This window comes from Hyperolius riggenbachi, chromosome 1, assembly GCF_040937935.1.
Source record: "Hyperolius riggenbachi isolate aHypRig1 chromosome 1, aHypRig1.pri, whole genome shotgun sequence".
Taxonomy (NCBI): domain Eukaryota; kingdom Metazoa; phylum Chordata; class Amphibia; order Anura; family Hyperoliidae; genus Hyperolius; species Hyperolius riggenbachi.
Window position 1 is genome coordinate 208,933,178 of NC_090646.1, and position 11,158 is coordinate 208,944,335.

Genomic DNA, 11,158 nt, shown 5'->3' on the forward strand with positions numbered 1-11,158 from the left:
AAACAATAGAAAGGTGTAAATAGTTTGGTGATCACAATCGTCTCAGGTGACAAAATTCTATCATCTGTAAGGCGTCTGACTACTGTAAAGGCCCACACACGCGTCCGTTTTTTGCGAATGACGAGTCGTTTGAACGACAGCCTGTACACACGCCCAATTTAGCGGGCGAACGACTGAACGACGGGACGTTCAAACGACCCGTCGTTCACAAAAAACGGACGTGTGTATGGGCCTTTAATCTCCATGAACCAAATACTTAAGGTGCATACACACATCAGACTATAGTCTTTGGAAAATGAAAGATCACAGACCAATCTTACCACCCTTCATGTAGTATGAGAGCCATATTCTACACAGTCTTTTCTATGGAGCTGAACTCCACATCAGAAAAAAATCTTTGCAAGATGCTGCACACACAGATGCTGTGCAGACACAAAAGATCAGTATCTGCAAAAGATCTGTTCCTGCCAAAAATCCATTCCTGCAAAATGCAATGATAGTCTATGGGATCTGCAGATCATCATACACACATGATTTAACTGACATTCATCTGCAGATCAAGCAATCATCCGCAGATCTGAAAATCCATCCTGGTGGATCTGATCTGCAGATGAATGTCAGTTAAATCATGTGTGTATGAGGATCTGCAGATCCCATAGACTATCATTGCAATTTGCAGGAATGGATTTTTGGCAGGAACAGATCTTTTGCAGATACTGATCTTTTGAGTCTGTACAGCATCTGTGTGTGCAGCATCTTGCAAAGATTTTTTTCTGATGGGGAGTTCAGCTCCATAGAATAGACTGTGAAGGTATGGCTCTCATACTACATGAAGGGTGGTAAGATTGTTCTGTGATCTTTCATTTTCCAAAGACTATAGTCTGATGTGTGTATGCACCTTTAGGCCAAGTTATATGAGCAATAAAGTGCTAGGGACAAATCACTACCAAACTGCTTACTAGTGATTTCTTGCTTCTAAGGTTCTTCTACAGAAAACAACAATCAGCCATAACCAGCTCTATTAATAGTGATTTGAAGTAAAATTACATATCAACCATCACTTGCAGCAGAAAATCCATCTGCAGCAAAAATATTGTGGGGATTAAGCATTTAACAGCAGCAATTTATTGCTCTTGTGATAAAGACTGTAATCAGACTCACTAAGTAACAAAATCATTAACCAACCAGTCAAGGAACACAAACAGTCTTTGGTCATTCAACAGTAGAATCAGAAAGGACACTGGCAACATTGGTCTTTGTGCTGATACAAACATTGTACATGATGTAACAAAGTTATGTGCAGTGCAGTAGACATCACTAAACTGCCATCCCGAACGACAGCTTAAAGGCCAGTTCAACAGCTACTTCTGTCACTGAATCGTGGAAGCAAACATAGAACTCCTGAGGCTGCGGCTGAAGAAAGAGTCTCCTGTAATAAAAAATAATGGTCACTTTGAGGGAAGAGTCAGTGAAACATTCACATACTGGGCAGTGATTCAACATACAGCCTATAGATCCTGATGTCATCCACATAAGTGATATTCCATGCATCACTCCTCATTGTGCAGCAGAATTTCATTAACATTTTACTTTATTAGTCATTATTATTTTAACGGGAAAATTATGGTACCCACTACCCTTCCTGTCATAGCAACCAGGACATGGCTATTACATGAAGCTGCCTTTCTTTATGGATAATGACCTGCCTATACAGAAGTGTGGGATATTTTATGTACAAACCTGTCCATGCAAAACTGGTAAAAGTGACTATTACATGTGGACATTAAAATTATCAGCTTTTATAAAAGCTGCCAACAGCCAACTATGATAAATGAAAAAGAGTGGAAAACCAGTAAAAAAAAATAATAAGACATTTACTATATTGCTTTTACAGCAGTTGTGAACTTGTACAAAAATAATCTCCTGGAATATACTGCCAGGTGTGACTAATATTTACCTATTGTGATGCCTCCAGCTGGCCCAGTAGGGCTTTAACTTTAATATTTTCATCTCAAAACCTCGGTCAGGGGTGTCAAACTCCAATACAGTGGGCCAAAATTGAACAGTGGGACCAAGTCACAGGCCAACCTTAAAGGACAACTGAAGCAAGAGGGATATTGAGGCTGCAATATTTATTTCCTTTTAAGCAATACCTGTTGTCTGGTTGTCCTGCTGATCATCTGCCCATCTGCCTCTAATGCTTTTAGCCATACACCTTGAACAAGCATGCAGATGATCAGGTGTTTCTGTCATTGTCAGATCTGACGAGATTAGCTGCATGCTATTTCTGGTTTTATTTAGACACTACTGCAGCTGAATAGATCAGCAGGGCCGCCAGGCAACTGGTATTGTTTATAAGGAAATAAATATGACAGCCTCCATATACCTCTTGCTTCAGTTGTCCTTTAATGTCTAGTGTCCCCCTGCCGCTCCTATACAGCTCTCTGGAGTGTAGTGGCCCTCTTCCTTACCCGATACAGTTCCCTGGAGTTTAGTGGTACCCACCTCTCCTCCTATACAGTTCCCTGGTGTCTAGTGCCACCTCCCTCCCTTATATAGTTCCCTGGTGCCTAGTGGCGCCCCCTCCTTCCCTCTGATACGGTCTACAGTTTCCTGGTGTCTAGTGTCCGGCTCCCTCCCTTATATAGCTCCCTGGTGCCTAGTAGCACCCCCCTCCCTCTGATATATTTTCCTGGTGTCTAGTGGCCCTCCTTCCCCTATACAGTTTATTGGTGTCCAGTGGGTGGCCCTTTTCCTTACCCTACAGTTCCCTGGTGTTTAGTGGTCCTCCCTCCTTCTCCTATACAGTTTTCTGGTGTCTAGTGCTCCCCTCTCTCCCTTATACAGCTCCCTGGTGCCTCCTCCTTCCCTCCCCTATACAATTTCCTTGTGTCTAGTGGTTCTCCTCCCACTCCTAAGTAATGCCCTGAATTCTATTGCCCCCCCCCCCCCCTCGCACCCCTAAACCGATCCCTGGTGACTAGTGACCCCCTCTCCCTCATATGGCTTCCCTGGTGATCCAGTACTTCACCTACAATATAGCTTACCTTGTGGTCTAGAGTTGGCCAAACATATCAAATTTGATTGCTCTGCGAGCCAGTTTGACATGTACAGTGGAGGAAATAATTATTTGACCCCTCACTGATTTTGTAAGTTTGTCCAATGACAAAGAAATGAAAAGTATCAGAACAGTATAATTTCAATGGTAGGTTTATTTTAACAGTGGCAGATAGCACATCAAAAGGAAAATCGAAAAAATAACCTTAAATAAAAGATAGCAACTGATCTGCATTTCATTGAGTGAAATAAGTTTTTGAACCCCTACCAACCATTAAGAGTTCTGGCTCCCACAGAGTGGTTAGACACTTCTACTCAATTAGTCACCCTCATTAAGGACACCTGTCTTAACTAGTCACCTGTATAAAAGACACCTGTCCACAGAATCAATCAATCAAGCAGACTCCAAACTCTCCAACATGGGAAAGACCAAAGAGCTGTCCAAGGATGTCAGAGACAAAATTGTAGACCTGCACAAGGCTGGAATGGGCTACAAAACCATTAGCAAGAAGCTGGGAGAGAAGGTGACAACTGTTGGTGCGATTGTTCGAAAATGGAAGGAGCACAAAATGACCATCAATCGACCTCGCTCTGGGGCTCCACGCAAGATCTCACCTCGTGGGGTGTCAATGGTTCTGAGAAAGGTGAAAAAGCATCCTAGAACTACACGGGAGGAGTTAGTGAATGACCTCAAATTAGCAGGGACCACAGTCACCAAGAAAACCATTGGAAACACATTACACCGCAATGGATTAAAATCCTGCAGGGCTCGCAAGGTCCCCCTGCTCAAGAAGGCACATGTGCAGGCCCGTCTGAAGTTTGCCAATGAACACCTGAATGATTCTGTGAGTGACTGGGAGAAGGTGCTGTGGTCTGATGAGACCAAAATAGAGCTCTTTGGCATTAACTCAACTCACTGTGTTTGGAGGAAGAAAAATGCTGCCTATGACCCCCAAAACACCATCCCCACCGTCAAGCATGGTGGTGGAAAAATTTTGCTTTGGGGGTGTTTTTCTGCTAAGGGCACAGGACAACTTAATCTTATTAACGGGAAAATGGACGGAGCCATGTATCGTGAAATCCTGAACGACAACCTCCTTCCCTCTGCCAGGAAACTGAAAATGGGTCGTGGATGGGTGTTCCAGCATGACAATGACCCAAAACATACAGCAAAGGCAACAAAGGAGTGGCTCAAGAAGAAGCACATTAAGGTCATGGAGTGGCCTAGTCAGTCTCCGGACCTTAAAGTGAACCTTAAGTGAGAAAAAAAAATTGAGTTTTACTCACGTGGGGCTTACCTCAGCCCCCTGCAGCTGATCGGTGCCCACGACGAGTCGCTCTGATGCTCCGGGTCCCGCTGGCGGCCACTTCCGGTTTCGCCGTCAGGACCCGTCAGGCTGGGGAACGCGGCTGATACTACGCGTTCCCAGCCAAAATAGCACCCCTATGCGGCCATATGTCCGCATACGGGTGCCTATGCGGACATATGGCCGCATAGGGGTGCTATTTTGGCTGGAAACGCGTAGTATCAGCCGCGTTCCCCAGCCTGACGGGTCCTGACGGCGAAACCGGAAGTGGCCGCCAGCGGGACCCGGAGCATCAGAGCGACTCGTCGTGGGCACCGATCAGCTGCAGGGGGCTGAGGTAAGCCCCAGGTGAGTAAAACTCAATTTTTTTTTCTCACTTAAGGTTCACTTTAATCCAATAAAAACCTATGGAGGGAGCTCAAGCTCAGAGTTGCACAGAGACAGCCTCGAAAGCTTAGGGATTTAGAGATGATCTGCAAAGAGGAGTGGACCAACATTCCTCCTAAAATGTGTGCAAACTTGGTCATCAATTACAAGAAACGTTTGACCTCTGTGCTTGCAAACAAGGGTTTTTCCACTAAGTATTAAGTCTTTTATTGTTAGAGGGTTCAAAAACTTATTTCACTCAATGAAATGCAAATCAGTTGCTATCTTTTATTTAAGGTTATTTTTTCGATTTTCCTTTTGATGTGCTATCTGCCACTGTTAAAATAAACCTACCATTGAAATGATACTGTTCTGAGACTTTTTATTTCTTTGTCATTGGACAAACTTACAAAATCAGTGAGGGGTCAAATAATTATTTCCTCCACTGTATATACTAGGTCTCAAAATTAGCATGTTCATGTTGCCCTCACATGATAAAGCTTGGGCCTAGAGATTGGATGCATAGACCAATAGCTTCTGGATGAGGGGTGGGGCTTGCTGCTCACAGGCATAAAACCTCATAACTACAGTCCTGCTGATATATTTGGCTGAAGTAGTGTCTGAATCACACATCTGAAACACGCATGTGGGTAATTCAGTCAGACTTCAGTCAGAAACATCTGATCTGCATGCTTGTTCAGGGTCTATGGCTAGAGGTATCAGACAGCGGATCAGTTGAGCACCCAGGAAATGAGCATTGTGTAAAAGGAAATAAATAATCTGTTCTTAAAAATCAAGAAGATTATATACAAATCCCATGGCTAAGATAATATGGTTATATGATACAGTGCTATTGTATTTCTCTTTGGGAAATATCTAGCTATTTATATAAATGTTTTCGCTTATGAACTACTGTATGTTTCAATCATTCAGGCCAGAAACCCACTAGGAGCGATTTCTAAGCGCTAGCGATTTGAAAAAGCTCTTGCTAATAGAATGTTATGGGGAATTTTTATAAAATCACATCGCTCAAGTGGGATCACACTTATAGCATTACATTAGCAAGAGTTTGCTAATCACAAAGCGCTCAGAAAATCGGTTTCTGACCTGTCTGACTCAGACTAAAAGAAGAATAGATCTGCCAAAGCTGCATCTTACCCTATTGTCCAGTATGACATGGTGGGTGGGGCCTTCTTCTGGTCTGTCCAGTTCTCAGGGGAACATTCAAATAAAATGCCGTGTTCCTTGACTGGACCCAATCCTGAAAAATCTTTGCATGCATCCATTTTGGAAGGCTTCTGCTTCTATTGTTAAAGCAAAAAAAAAACAAAAAACAATTCAACATTCAGCACTCTTCTTACAACAGACTGGTAAATAAACCAAGCAATGCACAGTCCACACATTTAGAGTGGACCTGTCTGGTCTCACTGCTAAAGTGGAGTCTCTTTATACCGTAGTTCCTTAAAGTACCTGGAACAATCCAAAATATGGTTTCCTAAACCTGGAGGGCTTTGGAGTTGTCGGTGTAGCCATAAATCTAGACACCACATATCAACAATACATTCAAAAGGACACAGTGGCGACTGCCTGCAACTTACACTATCTGGACCTTGTGATGTCTGCTCTCCAGGGACCTGCAAAGCTGCTGCTGCTCAGGACACAGAACTTCCTGCTACACACATGCACCAGAAGCAGGTAATAGAACAACTGTGGGGGAGGGGCTTAGTCAGGGCTTAATCCAGGGACAAGGCGTCCCCCAGGACCAATGGCACACCAGGCAATGGTCTGTAATGCCTAAAAAGTCCCGGGTGAATTACTGTATATTCTGGCGTATAAGACTACTTTTTAAACCTTGAAAATCTTCTGAAAAGTTGGGGTCGTCTTATTCGCTGGGTGTCATTGATGCCGGATGATACGAGACGCTGATACCTGGTGCGCATATGCGACATGCTGATGTTTAATTACCAGGTGCTGGAGATTCACGCCGCATATGCTGGGGGAAGCTCATCGCTCATGCTGCAAGGTCTGGGATGCCTGGGTATGGAAGAAAGATTGCACTGTGCCCATAAAACACTCCTCTTCCACCAGTCTGGCCTGCCCTATCCTGTTACCGCAAGTGCGAGATCTGAGAGGCAGAGAAGGTGGTAAATAGGATACAAGGATAAGCCAGACCAGTGAAAGAGGCGTGATTTATTGGCACAGCGCAATCTATTCTTCCATACCGCTCTGATAAACAGGGAGAGCTGACCAATGCACTTGGAGACCGGTAGAGCTGGCCAATCAGCTTAGGGAGAGTTGACCAATCCAACCAGTCAATCACCTACATACTTTTATATACTGGGTACCACATACAGTGCAGCACCAGTATCTGTTCATCCATAGCACCAGTATATGATTTTTTTTTTAAATTCGTGTGCGTTGGAAGAGGGGTAGCCTTATCCGGCGAGTAATATACCAAACTCCATATTTTGACTGGAAAAGTTGGGGGGGGGGGGGGGGGGGGGGTGTTGTCTTATACGCCGGAAAATACGGTATATAAAACATTCCTACCTCGTCCATTAGAGTCTGCTGAAATAGAGAACGTATAGATAAGCAGCAACGATGGAAGTTCTTAATTAGCTGTGGATGAATGGATCCACTGAGCTCCTCCACCTCTCGATGTGTTGGTGATATGAAGACTCCTTGAATAGTTTCCAAGTATATGTAATGAAAGAGTGTGTTTTCTGGACCTGAGGTTAATCTGCAACACAGAGGAAAATATATAAACTACAACAGCCACAGCATTGAGGGACAGGGTAGCAAGACTAAGATAATGCCCCAGTTTTCATAAATCCTGCTAGGTACACGCATCCCCCTTGAGCTCACTGTTCCAGCACTGGGACACTCTGGACCTATTTGACGCATTGCTGTCAGTGTACGAGCGCAGCCATACTGCGCAAGATGGCCTGTGCAGGAGCATGAGGCGTATGACTTTTTCCTCTGTGCATGAGCAGCTCCGTGCTATTGTGCAAAAGCACTGAAGGCTGGTGCCTACACAGTAGAACAGAGCCGCTCATGGACAGAGGAAATAGCAATGCTGCCACACCCATTCATGAAGGGGTGCACGGCCCCAGACAAAGAGGGACTTGGCAAGGACTAGATTTACTTTGTGAGAGGCAAGCCTCAGGGTCCCAATGCTTCCCCATGCCACAATTTGGCGCTGCCTTTCCCGAATCCTCCCCCAACAAGCCTAACAAGAGAGGGATTTATTTATCTCTCCGGGTTCCAGCGCAGGCGCAGTAGCGGCTCTTCGTTCAAGCTAGGTGGAAATAGCCGAGCCTGATCGTATTCCCTCTACTGCGTAGGCACAAAGGGACTTGCGTCTGCGCAGTAGAGCAGATCGATCAGGTTTGGCTACTTCCGCCTTAACCTAAAAGAAGAGCAGCTACAGCGCAAGATCGCGGTAGGTAAATATTTACCTTGCAGCACTTCGGGGGACCCAGGCAGGCTAACAGAGGGATGGAGGAGGACGGTGGAAGCCTCGTTAGGATCCAGAGGCTTCCACCCCCCCCCCCCCCCTCCTGAGGCTAGACTTTTTCTTTTTAAGAATCACAGGTTTGCTTTAAACAATGTATTAGAAGCTGAAAAGCAGGATATATTTATTCTACACATACCTTTGTTGCTGTAATGTAAAGAATTAGATACTCACTTCACAGTGTTATACAGATCTTCAGCTTCTCGTTCTGAAAGATTCCGTTTTGAACTTCCTAAATGAAAAGGGTTTGGAAGAGTATATTTCTTCTTACTTATCTGAAAAGATAATTAAGATAACACTTAAGCAACTCAGGACTGTATAAAAAAGCACATTAAAGTGGTATTATCAAATTTTATCTAAAGTCTTAGGACCCGTTTCAACTGGCCCGAAAACCGGGCCGAATCCGCAGAAACTTCCTCTGCGGGGGACCAGAGCATCATTCCAGGATGGCGGGGCACAGGGCAACTGCAGGAGGCTGGTAGAAGCTCCAGGTAAGTGAAACTCCTTTTTTTAGTTGACTTAAAGGGACTCTGAACACCTCTCAGGGGTATGCCTTTAAGACTCTGACCAGTACTGCTAAGATGCATACCTTTCTGTAGCTTGTGCTCTACTTTTTCATTTGACGCATGAATCGCCGTTCTACACCAAATAGTTTTCGTTCGATTTCAATTTAAAAATCCCGGCTGCCATCTTGGCTCTGTTACAACTTCCGGGTCACCCCTGTCTTCTCTGTTAGAGAAGTGCATCACTGAATGAATGAAGCAGGAAGAGGAGGTGACACGCATGGCATGGCCATTGCAAGAGGCTTCTCCAGAGGGGTCATAGCACGAATTTGTTGTAAGTCGTCTGGCTTAAAGGCATGCCCATGAGAGGTGCTCGGAGTCCCTTTAAGGTTCCCTTTACCAGTTAAAACCATCTGACTAAGTTTCAAGGGTTAAAAAACTCATGCAGTTTACACACGATACGTTTTTCCACTCGATTTTACATCCGATCATTTTTTCCACTTGATTCTCTTATCTTCCGCTCATTTTTCTCATCTTTTTCTATTCACTTCTATGCAAAATCGCCCCAAAAAACGATCGGAAGGAATATCGAACATGTTGGAGATTATCTACTGAACCCACCTATCGAGCTGAAAAATGTATTGTGTATTCCCAGCATTATGCTGTAGAACTTTATCTCCTTTATTTGTACACCAATTACTTCTCAAGGCGTACATCGGAAAATGTGTCCTGCAGCTAACAAAGATATCAGTCAGCTTCAGTGAGGTGCAAATTAATCAGAGCAGTCTTATAGTGTTTTATATTCATTTTTTACGGTGCTTAATATTTTTGGAGGAAAAACATTTTTTTGATGGCAATACCAAAAATAAATGTACCAAATGTAAAGGAAGTAGCACACAAGCTCATCTCACCTTAAGAACATTCCCACTTCCTCCACTCCCTTCTGAGCCCCCAGATCCTTGTGATTCTCTCCTCCCAATCTTTCGGCTCATATCAGGGGTAGACTGGCAGAGGAAGTTTGTATTTTCCAAGACACCATCACTGCCATTATCCGATCCCCCGCTACTTCTGGAAGGGCTTGGCTTTCGAATCCTTAGAGAAGATGGGGAGTCTGCAGTCAGACCCTTTCTGCTCAAGCTATAATTTGCCTTCTTGGGAGTTGATAGTTTGTTCATCATAACAGAATTCACTACACTCTGGAATCTGTCTCGTGCAGAGGGAAGAAACCAGTCAGCACAGGATAGGCATGGGTTAGCGGAAGCATTTAGCCTTTCCTCTATACTGGTGTCCAGCATTTCCAGCTGCAGAAGAGATGCCTTTAACTGATCCACATATATGTAATCAGGGCCTGGATTTCCAACAGCCTTGGATGTACAACCTCCAGCCTCCAGCACAGAGCACAGCATGAAGTGTTTCTGTCAAAGGAAAACCAAGGGTTATAAATGAGCCAAAGCTACATTTTCAAATTGAAGTTCTCAATACAAACTGTACAGAGAACACACACACACACACACACACACACACACACACACACACACACACACACACACACACTGCAGGATGCCAGTAAGGGCCCATTACCACTAGGGCTGTCTGTCCAAATTCACGTGCATGAATACGGGGGATTGGGGGGGGGGCATGGTATAGGGTCTGGAATCTCAGCTTATTGAAATCAATAGGCTGCTTCTGAATTTGTGCGCATGAACATTTTTGAAAGCACTACTTCAGAATCATGGACAATCCATCCAAATCCCCATAGCCGTGCATGGCACAGCTACAGGGATGCGAATGGGTAATTGGCATGCGAGACGGCCAGCGGTCGTGGAAACCCACCCTTACTGTAAGTTCAGCAGCATCAAACATGAAATTCACTCTCCCTATCCCCAATCCCTCCAACTCATAGGTGGAAAGTGTGAGAATACTACAACAAAGGGATTGAAAACCTTGCAAAAAGATATGATAAAAGGTTAAAGGCTCATACAAACGTCGGATTTTTCCAAACGACCGGTCGTTTGGATGTCAAATCGGGCGTGTGTACAGTTGGTCATTCAGCTGATAATGCTGGTTTTGATGAATCCGCTTGGCGGAACGGTCAAAACCAGCGTTATCAGCTGAACGACCAACTGTACACACGCCCGATTGGACATCCAAAAATCCGACATGTTTATGTACCTATAAGAGAACCCCAGGTGGGTTTGAAAAATCCTATTAGGACACAGAGGCATATTCTGCATACAATACCCAGCATCTGTGTCTGTACAGTGTCCCCCCAGTCTCCCCCCCGTGCTCTGCTGTCCCCCATAAAAAAAACGCCAGGCTAGGGACACGTAGATTGTCGCTAGCCGGCTGTTTACCTAAAGGCTGTATGTTACCGCCGCTCCCCCGCCTCCTCTATAGCGTGGTTTCCCGCC

The 11,158-nt window shown here is 44.6% G+C and overlaps 1 protein-coding gene across 2 annotated transcripts in view; it reads right to left on the reverse strand.

Annotated features, from left to right (window-relative positions):
• Positions 1–906: 906 nt before the first annotated feature.
• The window catches only part of INTU (inturned planar cell polarity protein), a 128,922-nt gene continuing 118,670 nt past the window's right edge, over positions 907–11,158 (reverse strand). For both annotated transcript variants that reach the window (XM_068270205.1, XM_068270194.1), the window contains exons 12-16: positions 9,659–10,162; positions 8,419–8,519; positions 7,281–7,470; positions 5,889–6,034; positions 907–1,429 (exon numbers count right to left, since the gene is read on the reverse strand). In XM_068270205.1, coding sequence (XP_068126306.1) covers positions 1,318–1,429; positions 5,889–6,034; positions 7,281–7,470; positions 8,419–8,519; positions 9,659–10,162 — 1,053 coding nt within the window. In that variant the 3' untranslated portion in view covers positions 907–1,317. The remainder of the gene's footprint in view (positions 1,430–5,888; positions 6,035–7,280; positions 7,471–8,418; positions 8,520–9,658; positions 10,163–11,158) is intronic.